Source organism: Cricetulus griseus, chromosome 6, assembly GCF_003668045.3.
Source record: "Cricetulus griseus strain 17A/GY chromosome 6, alternate assembly CriGri-PICRH-1.0, whole genome shotgun sequence".
Classification (NCBI taxonomy): domain Eukaryota; kingdom Metazoa; phylum Chordata; class Mammalia; order Rodentia; family Cricetidae; genus Cricetulus; species Cricetulus griseus.
The window spans coordinates 136577344-136591341 of NC_048599.1; the positions used below are offsets into that span (position 1 = coordinate 136577344).

Below are 13998 nucleotides of genomic sequence, written 5' to 3' on the forward strand. Positions count from 1 at the left end.
GAGGAGCAGGCGCACAGAGTGCTACAACCGACGCTCTACCAGCACTTATATACCCCTCATGGCCCGCCTTCCGCAGCCTAGGATTGGGCTCCCAGAACGAGGCCAAGGAGCACCCTTGTTTGATTGGCTATTTTTCCGTCAATCGGGTATTCTAGGGCCCGCCTTCCCAACGATATACGCTCATTATTGGTCCGTTCTGGCTAGGGGGTCTCCCTATCACAATCCCCGCCCTGGCGCCGCAGTGCTCAATTCATTGGCTGTTTCAAATGATTGATTTGCACCCCCATTGGCTGCCTCCTGGGAGCACGCCGAAAACCTGACACTATTGGCTGCGCTGGGTTGGCGTCCTGGTAACCGCCGCAGTGCAGCGCGCGGGCGGGACGTGGAAAGCAAGCTTCCGGCTGAGAGGGAGGGGGAGTCTTTTCAGAGTTTTGTGGGCTCAGTTTGTTATGAGGGTCTGGGTGCTGTTGCTGGGGAGACAAAGAGTGTAAAGCATTGCTGTTCGGTACACAGTGAGGTCCAGTTTGGGGGCTTCCAAGCTGAGGCTGACTGCAGCCAGAAACAGCAACAATAATAAGCTCCGGCGGTGGCGCTGGGTCCTCCTGGGACGCACTGGGCAGGCGCGGGGTCTGTTTGTTCCCGGGAGGGCCCTCCCTCCGCCCCTTCGGCTGTGCTCCGTGTTGTGGAAACCAGCTGGCCTGGAGCCGGTCTCCTTGGAGCCTCTGCTCCAAGTGCGCACAGAGTTGCATGGAGACTGCAGGGCCGGGCATGCCTGGCCATGACTCTATGAGAGGGAAAAACAAACGAACAAACGTATAGACGTTAATCAAGTCCCTGCCCTATAATAGATCGGTTACAGAATAATACATTTATATATTTCTGCAAGTTTGTCCTCCCTCTGAGGTGTCAGGTTCAAAGCCCCGCTACCCTCAACATGGCAGTGTTGACCTTGTCCTAAACAGAAGGACTTGGCCAGGAAACAAACCTAAAAAGCTTTCTGTTTACTAGAAAAATAGATCTTTTAAGGTGTTTTCGGTTCACCAGGAACTACCTCCCTTAGCCTTCCCCCCAGAATAAACTGCCAAGGGCACGTAGTTCTGAATCCATTTCTGCCATTTGGTCTTTTCCCCCTCACCCACTATGGCCTTGGCAGTTTGATCCCCATTAAATCTTTCTGCCCAGGAACAGTCTAGTTCGGTTGTTTCTCTGTGCCATCATTTCATAGGAGGCAGGATCTTCTAGCCCGTAACCTGGAATTCAATTCAAGGGAATTCTGCCTTAGCCTCAAGAATGTAAGGATTTACAGGCCTTCCAATACCTGACTTTGTAACTTTTTTTTAAAGAAACGTTACACTTTGGGGTCTGTTCCAGACTAACCAAGTTTTTGGTATGAACTACTTCTAAAACTAAGGTGTTAGGCACTCCGTATTAGTTGTGGTATCCAATGACCAACAATGTCCCAAAGAAAAATCATCAGGACAAGCAGAATCCTATATCCAAAGCAGCAGCATTCTATTGGGTGGAGTCCCATTGTCCGTGTTTACCATTCTAACCAGTGTGCTAGTCTCTAGCCAGACCTGATTGTCCCCTCCCCAAAAGGGTTGCTCAGAAAGGAGAATGTGAAATTTGTTGCCTACACATACCTCAGGAGAGCTAGATGTGTATGAGGGTGCATCAGGTTACTTTTGGACATGCTGAGAGTTATCTCAATGCCCAGAGCATCTTCTTAGTCGACTCATCCTTGAGAAGTAGCTTGGCTGCCAAGCAGTAGACTTAACCACTAGAATCTCAAAACCAGTACATTCATATCCATGAAGGAAGCAGAAGCTCTGAGTTTTAACACAAAGACCTGCCAGGGTTTTTCTTTGAGATGTTTGAGTCCCACGCTGGACAATAGGTACCAATAACATAGCAAAAGACCGTGGCACTTGGGAGTCAGAGGCAGGTAGATCTCTGTGAGTTCGAGGCCAGCCTGGTCTCCAGGGTGAGTGCTAGGACAGCCTCCAAAGCTACACAGAGAAACCCTGTCTCCAAAGACAAAAACAAACAAACAAAAAAAGACCGTGGCTCTTGAGCATAAGCCCACGAAGGACAGTGGCTACCCACAGCTGATAAGGGAAGAAACTATACATCTTCATCATGTGTTGGGAGATGTTGGGCTCCAGCCCCCAGGGGATCTCTGTGAGTTGCTTGTCAGCTAATAATTACAGGAGTATCCTGTTTTCTAGTCCTAGATTACAGCCCCAGCCGTACCCCACTGGCATAAAAAAAGATGAGCTCTTACACCTGGGGTTTTTCCACTGTGCTGTAAATCTGTATATAAGGCTGCTCCCTCCCTGAAAAAAAAGACAGACGCGCACACACATTCTCCTAGCACAAACGACCGGACTTCTCTGCTTTTAACTAAATCTCCAGGCTTTCACCTGATACCTTGGACTTGCTCATGGTGCGGGTTTTGTGCTAGCGAGAAAGAAGGCCCAGTAGGACAAGAAGATCCGGAGCCTATAGCCTGAAAGGATGTGCACAGAGCTGGCCAGAAGAGCAGGGAAGCAAGGCAGAATGGGCTGTGGGAGCATTAGGTGCCTGTCCTCCCTACCCAGCCTGCAGCTGTTGGAGGCTGCACAAGGAAGGCTCTGTTTACTGGTGGCCATGGTCCCAGTGGGAGGGTGCATTACTGCCAGGCAGGAGCAGCAGGCAGACAGTCTTTGCGGCCTTAAAGGACCCTGTGGTCAGCTTTTGTGGAAGGCCTTCCCTCACCCCGGAAGAAGCGGTGCCAAGGTGTTTCCCCTGTGGACGAGGCCTCACTGACCTCCCTGAATGGATCTTCCAGGGAAGCAGTCTGGCTCAGCCCCGCCTCTGGAACATCAGAGAACACCATAAGGCTGTGTAAAAGCACCCTGCAACCAATCAATCACAAGAGTGGGTGAACTAAGGCTGCAGTGCACAGACCTTGCTCTGTCTTTCCTGGGGTTCATCTCTGCAAGTCCTTGGCTCCCAGAGCAGGCAGTCAATTCTCTTGATAGACAGAATGAATTCCAGGCCCAGGAATCCTAGGAGCTGGGGTAGGGCATAGCACAGAACTTGGGTGACATAGAGGCTATGGGTAAAGAGGCCTGGGTTGTTCTAAGATACAGAAAGAACCATAGAGACATTCACAATGTGTGTGGAGGATTGTAGGGAATCAGAAAATACAAAGCGGCCTAGACATATGGCTCAGGAGTTAAAAATGCTTGTTGCCCTTGCAGAGGGCCCAGGTTTGTATCCCAATACCTACGTGGTGGTTCACAGCCATTCATCCATCAAGGTGACCTGACACCTTCTGACTTCCAATGGCACCAGGCACAAGCTGTGCACATACATACACATAGCCAAAAAAAACAAAACAAAACAAAACCCCCCAATAAACAACAACAGAAACACACACATAAAATACATAAATCTAAATAAATGTTAAAACACACAACCAGGCGGTGGTGGCACACACCTTTAATCCCACCACTCAGGAGGCAGAGGCAGGTGGATCTCTGTGAGTTCAAGACCAGCCTGGTCTACAAGAGCTAGTTCCAGGATATCCTCCAAAGCCACAGAGCACAGAGAAACTCTGTCTCAAAACCTCTCTCCCTCTCTCTCTCTCTCTCTCTCTTTCTCTCTCTCTCTCTCTCTCTTTCTCTCTCTCTCTCTATCTCCTCTCTCTCTCTCTCTCAATCAAGGATAGTACCCTAGAGGCTCTCCAGGCTTCATCTCCCTGAAGGCCGTATCTGTTGACCCACAGTATCTGGCTAGGCAAACCTGGAGGTAGGGAAAGAGGTACTGGGAAAGGTTTTGGGGCAAGAAAATTCACACAGATGTGGGCAAGGGTGGTTATAAATGAAACAACTCAAACTAGTGGGCTTACTTATAAAACATTGAGGGTTTTGTTGTAACTCAGTTGTACAGTTCTGGGTCATGAGCTTTGCGATGACAATGTCGTGCCTCAATGTCAAAAGACTGGACATGCCTGAAAGTTGTGATGGACAGACCAGTGGATATCCCTGTCCAGTCCAGGGTCAGCTCTTCTGTGGGTCCCACTGCTATAATCCAGTGCCTGAGTTTTGGGTGGCTTTTGGGGGGGGTGGGAGAGGTGGGGGTAGGGTTGTCAGCAGCCTTGAGCTATAGGAAGTGGCGAGAGGCCTCTGCCTCTTTTCTGGTGTCCAGTTACCTTTTGGCTGCAGGACAGGACAAGCCTTCCTGTTTAAAAACCAGACCGCCTGTGGGAGGCACGGAGAAGGAGGGTAAGAGCCCCTACCAGGGCCCCATCCTCTCCCAGGGCCTTTCTTAGGCACTCAGGCAAAGAAAATGTCACCAACCACCACAGAAATAAACAAGCCCTTATATCCTTTCAGCTAGATGGGCAAGTCCAAGCAGGCTTTCTGGACAAGTTTGGGCACCAAGGTGGCGGAGGGAGGGTGCTGTTTAGGATCTCAGCAGGAGGAAGGGTGCCCCCTGGCGGCTAGGGAGACCATGCCTGACCAAGCTATGGGGCAGGACACAAGCTGAACCTCTTGAACAACTCAAACTGAACCTCTTGAACAGTCATATACTCTACTGTTGGGCCCCAGCCCCCATGGGGTCTCTGTGGGTTGCTTGTCAGCCAATAATCACAGATGCATCCTGTTTTCTTTTCTTTTTTCTTTCTTTCTTTTTTTTTAAGACTTTATAGCCTGGCGTTGGTGGTGCACGCCTTTAGTCCCAGCACTTGGGAGGCAGAGGCAGGCGGATCTCTGTGAGTTCGAGGCCAGCTTGGTCTCCAGAGCGAGTGCCAGGATAGGTTCCAAAGCTACATGGAGAAACCCTGTCTCGAAACACCCCCCCCCTCGAAAAAAGGCTTTATTTATTATTTATTTTATGTAAATGAACACTCTATTTCCACATACTCCTTTATTCCAGAACAGGGCATCACATCCCACTACAGATGGTTGAGCCACCATGTGGTTTCTGGGAATTGAACTCAGGACCTCTGCAAGAGTAGTGAGTGTTCTTAACCACTGAGCCATCTCTCAATCCTGTATCCTGCTTTCTAGTCCTGGCTTATAGTCCCTGCCTTGCCCCACTGGCATCAACCACACCTGGGAAAACACGAGTTCTTAACACCTGGGGTTTTCCCACCGTGCTGTAAGTCTGTATATAAGGTTGCTCCCACCCTACAATACAGACACACACATTCTCTTAGCACAAACAGACGTCTTGTCTTTCATTTAAATCTCCAGGCTTTCCCCCCATACATTAGATTTGCTCGTGGTGCAGGCGCCACACTCTACTGTAGGTTCTTCACACCCATCGCCTGGTGGATGGCTCTCTGGTCTCCCTCTCCACGAGAACTTGGGCTCTCTGCCCTGCTCAGCCTTCCCAGACAGCCCCCAGCCGGAAGGCCTCCTGTAAACCGGCTGTCACCAACCACCACAGAAATAAACAAGCATCGACCTAGGGGTAACTCTAATCCCGAGTTTCCGATAGGGGCAGCATGGAGCTGCTTGTCAGCCTCAACTCTGTTGGGATAGGTGCTTCCTCAGGCGGCATTACCTGAGAGAGAAGGTCAACACTCCTTGGTAACAGCGTCATTTATTTGCAAAGAATGGCATACAGGAGACTAGAACGTCCATGTTGAGCCCCTCCCCTCCGTCCCCAGGGAAGACTAGCGGGTGGTCTCTCCAGCCTCCAGTGGCCTGAAGCTGGTGTAACTAGGTAGATGTACTATGCCATCCACTTTTCACAGCTGCTGGGAAGCTATGATCTCTGGGTTCTCATAGCAGTTAGCCACTTTGCTGGCCATACTGGAGTTGCTTTTGCAAGCCCTGCAGGGGCAACAACCAGTCACCAGGCGGTCCCAGGGCTCCAGAGAATGGAGCCAGAGAGGCAGCCAGGCCCAGGATCGAAGACAGTGAGGCAGCCAAGATGGCCGGTGTCTTTGCAGGATATTAACCAGGATGATAAGGAGCACCAACCCCACCAGAGGACCTCCCACTGCAGCCAGCACTGAGCCCCCTGCCAGGGAAAGTCCAAAGGCTGCCAAGGGCAGCAGCAGGAAGGTGAATAGTAGGTAGACAATGGCTACCCAGCGGTACTGGGCAGTCAGGTCCCCAAAGCGCTTGGCCAGTGGAATGGGTAGTCTCAGGACAGGCACCAGGTACCACAGCAGTATGCCAGCCAGGTTGAAGAAGAAGTGGATGAGAGCAACCTGGTAGGCAGGAAGGGCAAGAAGGGGTGAGAAGCTTGGACCAGATGATATGGACCACTGGGCTTTTAGAAACCGGGCCTTTTGCCTGGTGGTGGTGACTCAAGGCTTTAATCCCAGCACTCAGGAGGCAGAGGTAGGCAGATCTCCGTGATTTCAAAGTCAGTCCTGTCTACAGAGAGAGTTCCAGGACAGCCAGGGCTACACACACACACACACACACACACACACACACCCTGTCTTGAAAAACAATAAATAAAACAAAGAAAAAGAAACCATGCTTTTCCCTGTTCCGCTCAAGTCTGAAGCTTGTCTGTTATGTCCCGCAGAGTGGTTCAGATAGACCGATTAGGATGACAGGGTCCATCCAGAGTAGGTTGGTGTTCACCACATAACCTCCCCCACATTTCGGGAGATAAGGGCCTATGCCAGCATTTGTGTGCAGTAACACATCCCTGCTGCTGTCAGAGACAATGCAGGGTGGAGTGGGGTGAGCAGGGAACACAACACATGGCCTTTCTGTGAGTGAGCACAATCCAGAGGACTGAGAAAGGATGGTTCATGGTCAGGAGGATCTGAGTGACAAAGATGACACAGAGGCAAAGATGCAGGTGGGGGGGGGGGCGAGAGAGGGCTAGGTTGGTGTTTTTCCTGGGAGCAGCAGCTAGCGCTACCCAAGATTTCAGAAACCGATCCTGTCCTGCACAGAGGGAAGTTAGAGTCAGAGCAGTGGACCAAAGACTAGGTGATTTAGAGGGTCAGAGCTCAAATAGGACTAAGGGTGAGGCACAGAGCTGCAAGATTTAGGGTTAGGGGGAGACAACTTAGAGGCAGAATCATGTCTCAGATGAGGTGGCATGATGCAGCTAGCACAGGTGCACACGTGAGCTGGGACATCCCCAGGGTGGGGTCTTTAGCTAGTGTTCTTGGTACATGGAGGAACAGGAATTTTGGAACAGTCACATTGGAAGTGTGGACCAGAGGGCCACTCTTGGATACCCCGAGAGGAGTCCAGGATGAAGGGACCAGAAAAGTAGTGATCCTTCAGAGGAAGCTGGGGTGCTGCCAATGATAGAGGGACAAAGGGCATGAGATGAAAGTAGCCCTGGAAAGGAAGAACTGAGGCTAGAGCTGTAAGTGGCTGCAGTGGCCCCCCGGATCTGGTGCTGCAGGCCTGTGGTTGGAGTCTGAGGACCCCAAGAAGAACTGGAGCTGTAACCAGCTTTGGCTGTGCTTGGAACAGGGAAGTGGTTGAGGGCTGTACCTGGACTGCGAAGAGCATCATGTCTGCAGGGCTGGCCAGGGCAGCCAGCAGGGCCGTGGTGGTGGTGCCAATGTTGGAGCCCAGGAATAGGGGGTAGGCCCGTTCCAGGTTGATCACCCCAACCCCTGGAGGAATGAAGGGTCAGCAGGGGCTCCAGCCCAGCTCCCCCAACCCCAAGTCCATTGTCCACTTTGGCTTACCCATGAGAGGCACAATGGCTGCTGTGAATACACTACTGCTCTGAAGCAAGAAGGTTAGGCCTGCACCAACGAGGATGGCCAAGTAGCCACTGAGCCAGCCAAAGGGGAAGGGGAAGTCTGCAGGGGTGTAGGGTGGAAGGCAGTCGGGTCATTCTTAACTTCCTGGCTTATCCTCCAGCCCAGTTCCAGGGCCCCATACACCTACCTGCATTGATGACAGTTCTCACAGCCTGTGCGATGCGGCCCTGCAGCACAGAGTTGAGCAGCTTAACGATAAGGACCAGACAGGTACAGAGCACCAGCAGAGAGCCCGCTAGCAGGATGAAGCCTACAGCCAAATCCGTGAGCCCGGTGCCCACAAATAGGTGATTGCCTGTGGCAGGGCAGGGTGATGAGTAGGAGGGAATTAGAGCAGTAAGCAGGGTAGTGGGTAGGACTGGTGGAGGTACTCACAAGGCACTTTGCTCTCCTCTGGGGATGCTGTGCTGTTCTCTGTGCAGGGGTTGAAGATGCTGCATTCTTCATTGCTGCCCTGAGGCTGAGGGGTAGGGAGGACTCAGGCCAGGCTCACAGCGGGCAGATAGAAGTTAAAAGGATCAAGATCAAGGGTGGGATGATTCAGCAGGTCAGAGGTCAAATGAGGGATGGGGTCAGAGGCACCTCACCGTCTCCTCCCTGACGCCACACCATTGCTTAATCAGGCTGCTGTTAGTGTTGTTGCTGGTAGCACTTCCAGTGATCACGCTGCTATCCAGCTGGTAGACAGAGGGGGCATAATTATGTGTCTGAGATTCTTTATCCCTCAGCCTATTACAAACCTAAACCCTCTTCTGTCCCCATCCAGGACAGGGCTTCTGCCTCCTGTTCCTCATCAGCCAGACACCGGTACCTTCTTATGGCACATCTGTCCTCACCTGGATGATGAGGTGTGTGAAAGGCTGCGTCAGTGCCTTGAGGATGTCGGGGGCCTGCCCCCCTGGCTGCAGGCTAGCAGCACCCAGGGCCAGTTCACTCAGCCTCTCTAATGCTGCTGTGGCGCACTCCAGTGGCAGCAATACCAACACTGTGAGCCAGTTGAAGATACCATGCACAGCCGAGCCGCTGAAGGCCCTGCAGTCACACAGGGCAGGCTGTCTGTCTGAGCAGCCTCTACTGAGGCCAAGGCAGACCCAGCCTGGCCCTTCAGTCATGACTCACCTCTGGAACTCATCCCGGTCCCCTGACTGCGCCATTGAGACCAGGGTGCTGGTGATGGAAGTGCCCACGTTGACGCCCATGATGATAGGCACAGATACCTGGACAGTCAGCACTGTAGGGGTGCCGTTTCAGCAGCCCTGCCTGTTCACCAACCCACCCACCGCTGCCCTGGGAAAGAGAGATGCACTCACACTTTGAGGCCACCATGCTGACCACGATAGAGGAAGATGTGCTGGAGCTCTGTACAAGGACTGTGACCAGCACACCAATGACCAAGCCAGCCACAGGGTTGGACAGTACCACATTGTCCTTGAAAATGTCTCCAGCCATTTTGCCTGTCCCACACAAAGAAATGCAATGAGGCTGTAAAGAACTAACTTCCTAGACCCACCCTGGCCTCCCCCCCCCCCCGGTCACTCACTGCCTAGCAGCTGGAAGGCAGAGCTGAGGATGTCCAGGGAGCAGATGAAAAAGTAGAGGCTTCCCAGGAGTCCACACAACTTGAGGAAGCCGATAACCACCTTGCGAAGCCTGCTGGCCATGCTGACCTCTAGGGACACCAGATAGACAATATTTGACCAACTGGCTACTACCCGGCAGCAGTACCCCCTCCATATATACACACACTTTGTTCCCGATGAACAAGGACCATGTTTCCTGTCACCTCTCAGGCAGAGCACAGGATCTCCCTTCTGTCCCATTGGACAGGAACCCATGTCCTCCTCATGTGTTCCCCAGGGCAGAGTCTGTGTCTCCTCCTTTCTGTGTCTCCTCCTTTGTCCTCTCTTGTTCCTTTGCCATATGGCTAAGCCCATGACCTTGGAGGGGGAGTCCCAGAATTGGAGCCATCATCAGGGAGGAAAAGGAAGACAAGAGGCTGGAAGGGGAATTTTCACTCCATCTCAAGCAGATTAATGTGGGTTTCTATGAGGTGTGTTCTGCTAAGTCCCAGCCTATACTCTGCTGAGAAACAGGAAGCCAGGGACCTGCCTGTCCACTGTCTCATCACCCCCAAACCTACCTTTCAGTTGGCCAGTGTTCTTCAGCTGAGGGAAGGCCCAGGGATCTGTGCTTCCCTCCTCCAGGCCTGGGATAGAACTGGAGGTCCCTGCAGGGGTCAAGTCAGATAGGGCTGTTGGTAGAACCCCCAAGGAGGAGGGACAAAAGGAAGTAAGAGGTGTAAGGGGCTGGGTACAAGGGGCCAGGGTGAGGAACAAGCAGGGAAGGGAAATGGCTCCGGTGAGTCTGGCTCAGGCCAGAGGTGTGAGGAGACACTAGAATCCTTCAAGAGGGCATCTAGAGAAACCTCATTTTGCCTAGTGTAGAGGTAGAGCCCTGGGGAGGCCTGATACCTGCATTTCTCGGATTCCGGTCTTCCAGGTCAATCGCATCCAGAGTAGGGTTGGGGAACTGGCCACCAGCGAGGGAATTCGGCATGGATTTCAAGCAGAGAGTGACCCAGGCCCAATCCTAGATCTGCTGAGGGCAAGGCAGGTAAGAGCTGGTTGTTCTTCCTACTTCACCTCTAGCCCACGAAGCAGTCTGAAGTCAGGCCCCTGATCTGAACCGTCAGCCACAGCCCCCACCACACAGGTCTTGGTGGCTCTCCCCTCTGACCATAGGCAGATGGCTACTGTGACCTCAGGTGGTTGTCAGGAGAGCCCAGTCTAGTTTTAGAGGGCAGAAGACAGGGACTACTGGAGCCCCAGCTCTCTTACTGGTCTTGGCTGGAAGAAGGTTTGACAGCTCACTGAGGGCACAGGGTTCTGGGGCGCTGGCTGGAAGTAGCCGGTAGCTAGAGAGCCCTGGGATTTCTCCTATCAAGTGTCAGTGAGGACACTGCAGATGGTCCCAGCTTAGACTTTGGTATTTGATACCAAACAAGTGACGTCTTTGCTTGATAAGAGCCCCACCCCACCCCCAACTTAGGAGCAGGGCTTGGGAGCCCCCTGCTCACGTCAGGTCCCTTCTAGCAGCTCTGGCTCCATGGGTCTCTGGGTATGGAACTCTTTGAATCCTAGTCTACCCTGACCCCCTTCCCTAGTGCTTGGGCTCAGGTCCAGGGGTCCTTTGTGTCCCCTCCCTCTGGCTTGCCCTTAGGTTCTTCTCACTTGCTCTAAGGTCCTGGGGGTTCAGAATGGTGCCCAAACCCTGGAACTGGTGGTCACTCAGCTCTGGTCTAGTGCCCCTTAGCTTGGTCTAGTTCTAGGAGCTCCTACCTGCATGTGTGGTGAGGGGCACCAGCAGGAAGGAGGCCCAGCAGGAATAGCTGCAGGTCAAAGATCTGCCCAGTGTGCACATGACCTGCTGTGTGTGGAGCCCCATTAATGTTTACCCAGGAGCTGGGGCCCCCAAGGGGAGACCCTGCCTGGCCCCGAGGACTTACTCAGGTCCTTGTCATCCTAAGGTTAGGAGTTCTGATCCCCCAGCCTAACTCTTTTGGGGTGGAACTTCTAGGGATGGGCAACACATGGCCAGGAGTATAATAGAGCTAGACACTGCAGCCACCAGTAGGCATCTGATACATTTAATGGACACTCTACACCACCCAGGCAGGACGCTTTCATTCTGGCTGCGGCTGCCTAGGGACCCCGGAATGTTGCCCTTCTCTTTCTGTGTTCCTTTGAACTCTGCAAACCTTATCATGATCATCTGTGCACCTGATAGAGATGAGATGGAAGAAGCCCTTTGCACCAACTGGGTGTGGAAGACAGATTTCCTCAGGTGGCCTGGGAAGGTACCCAGGCTCTCAGGTCAGCAGATTCAAATCTGAATTTAAGGGTAGTGCTAGGTCCAGAAGGGCTTTCTGTGGAGACTAGCAGGGGGCCAGGACACAGAGTCTCTATCTGCAAAGATGGAGGGAGGAGGGCAGAGCCCTTCCCCATCCCACAGTGTTCATTGCCTGAACCCTATCTGAGTATCTTTTCCCAGATGAGTGCTATTCTGAACCCATGTGCTGTGAAATGTCCTGTCTTGTGGGTCAGCCCCCTTCCAGCCCCTGGGTTGGGTACTAGGCCCTCCCCTGCAAGCTATTTCTCCAGCAGCCCTGTAGGCTCCAGCACCCTGCTCTGCTCACTGCCCAGCTCTGTCCCTGGGTGCTTGAGGGACTTTGCCCAGGGAAGGAGTCTTCTTGATGTCTATTCAGCAAATTCTCTTTCTTCCCCATCCTACAACCACTCCTCAGGAGGCCCCTCCCAGGGGCTCCTGAATACAACTCCTTCCTAGAGGGATGGAGGGTTACAGAGGGTTTGGCCTGAGGGTTGTCAGTAATCTGTAACCTTGAGCACCTATACAAGAGTCTATGTTATTATGGTCACCAGAGGCAGAAAGAGGCTGGGAGTCTTGAGATAGGATGATTGAGCCGGGCAGCGGTGTTGCACACCTTTGATCCCAGCACTGGGGAGGCAGGGAGTTCGAGGCCAGCCTGGTTTACAGAGAGAGTTCCAGGACAGGCTCCAAAACTACAGAGAAACCCTGTCTCAAAAAACCAAAACAACAACAACAAAAAAATTGTATGAGATAGGATGATGAGCTGTGAGACCTCAGGCAAGACTCCTTGTCCTTATGGTACCCTGGTGTGATGCCTGTCAAAGAGGGGGCTTTGTGCTACGGCAGACACTCTCAGAATAGTGCCTGGCTCATGGGAGTAGCTCAGTGGCCACTGTAGAATAGATGAAACAGGTAAGACTCCGGGACAAAGGAGGTAACCTGCTCTCCCTCCTGGCTCATACCTCTGAATGTCTACCGAGAGGCAGACCTGCTCTGATGCCAGCCACTCATACACAACCACAGCCTGGCCCTGTCCCAGCCACTTATTCCCACAGACTTGTAGGAGCCACTCTCTGAGCTAAATCCTGGGTTTACAGGTGACATAGACAGAAGAATGTTGGTTAGCCAAACAAAGTCAGGCTAGTTTGGGGTATGGAAATCTAGACTAGTATAATGGGAAGTCACCAGCCTACTGTGGCCATTGACTCTGACCTTAGGTTATAACCTGAGATGTCTCTGGTCAGGGTGACGCCACTATGTTGGGTCATGCAGGACTATAAGGAGGATTCCCTGCTAGCAGGCTGTTCCATTTGCACGGTGTATGATCAGTGGCTCCAAGGCAGGCAAGCTGCTAGCCCGGTTTGCTTTGTGGAGGTGGAGATAGCCAGAATTTAGATCTCAGGGTTCCCAGGGGGATACCAACACAGTCTTCCCCAGCCCCAGCAGCAACAGCCAGGCTCAGGAAAGTGGGGTTGGGGGCCCAAGGTGGGGTAGAGTCCAGCTGGCTGCTGAGTGATGGTAGTGCTGACTTTGAGGGGGACAGAGGACCTGGGTTCTAATCTTGATGGTTCCCGTTCAGCTTTGACTGCCAAAAAGGCAGCTAGGTCCAGGTCCAACATGGTCACCCCTCCTCGGGGCATAGGGGTACTTTGACGGCACTGTGGGCAGGGGATCCAGTGCTGTTCCTGGGCTGGAGTGTCCAGCCGCCGCATGCATGCCTGGCAAAAGGTGTGGCCACAGTAGAGGCGGCGAGGCAAGTGTACTGAGAGGTCATAGGCAGAGTAGCAAATGATGCAGTCATTCCGTGGGGCTGTCAGGGCTGCCCCTTCCTCCAAGGCTTGGGGGCCTTCAGGCTGCAGCATCCTAGGGAAAGTAAGAGGGAACCAACAGGGCAACAGCACAAGCTACAGTCCACCTCAACCCACCTATGTGATGTTTTGGTCCATGTTAACCCCTAGATGACAGATGACAGGGCTAAGGGACAGTAATGTCTGCACACCTGGAGGGAAGATGTTGGCCTTGGGCTAACACCAAGTCTGGACATACCTCTCGTTTCTGTGGCCATCGCCTGAAACAACACTGCACCTCACTGTTGAGACCCTTCCATGGCCCTCCCCAGCCCTTAGCCTTACTGAACCCCAGGCTTCTCTTACCTGCATCCACTCCACCAAGAAAGATATTCCCAGCTAGAGGATTGCAGGAGAAGGGGGTGGGGACCCTGGACACCTCATGGCTCCTTCCTTGGGCTCGCGTTACTGGCCACACAGGCAAGTCGGCAGGAGGCAGGTGGTGGCTGCATCAACTGAGAGTGGGCTCCCCTTTCAGCCACAAAGCGCCTGCAACTGGATCTGAGGCAC

General features: G+C 52.9%; 2 protein-coding genes across 3 annotated transcripts; both read right to left on the bottom strand.

Annotated features, from left to right (window-relative positions):
* Window positions 1-5619: 5619 nt before the first annotated feature.
* Slc34a3 (solute carrier family 34 member 3) lies at window positions 5620-10309 on the bottom strand. Of its 2 annotated transcripts, none has more exons than XM_035446962.1 (12): window positions 10225-10309; window positions 9894-9980; window positions 9294-9422; window positions 9064-9207; window positions 8873-8984; window positions 8590-8785; window positions 8355-8430; window positions 8129-8224; window positions 7881-8048; window positions 7676-7792; window positions 7476-7600; window positions 5620-6214 (listed from the first exon to the last, which is right to left on the bottom strand). In XM_035446962.1, the coding sequence occupies exons 1-12, from the start codon at window positions 10307-10309 to the stop codon at window positions 5747-5749; spliced, it is 1803 nt and encodes a 600-aa protein (XP_035302853.1). In that variant the 3' UTR covers window positions 5620-5746. The 2 variants fall into 2 exon arrangements, with proteins under 2 accessions (XP_035302853.1, XP_035302852.1); XM_035446961.1 differs by having other exon boundaries at window positions 8129-8213; window positions 8341-8430.
* A 2723-nt stretch (window positions 10310-13032) lies between these two features.
* Rnf224 (ring finger protein 224) lies at window positions 13033-13503 on the bottom strand. The gene has a single exon (XM_027422748.2). It carries the CDS (start codon window positions 13501-13503, stop codon window positions 13033-13035), a length of 471 nt encoding a protein of 156 aa, XP_027278549.1.
* Between the last annotated feature and the right edge of the window lie 495 nt (window positions 13504-13998).

What these genes read in the sequence shown, in the direction of transcription:
- Slc34a3 (XM_035446961.1), bottom strand. Translation starts at nt 10,309, where the DNA reads ATGCCGAATTCCCTCGCTGGTGGCCAGTTCCCCAACCCTACTCTGGAT. An exon ending in TGCCTTCCAGCTGCTAGGCA is followed by an intron (nt 9,208 to 9,293) that starts GTGAGTGACCGG and finishes TGTGTGGGACAG; the next exon opens with GCAAAATGGCTGGAGACATT. An exon ending in TGATGCTCTTCGCAGTCCAG is followed by an intron (nt 6,215 to 7,475) that starts GTACAGCCCTCA and finishes CCTGCCTACCAG; the next exon opens with GTTGCTCTCATCCACTTCTT.
- Rnf224 (XM_027422748.2), bottom strand. Translation starts at nt 13,503, where the DNA reads ATGCTGCAGCCTGAAGGCCCCCAAGCCTTGGAGGAAGGGGCAGCCCTG.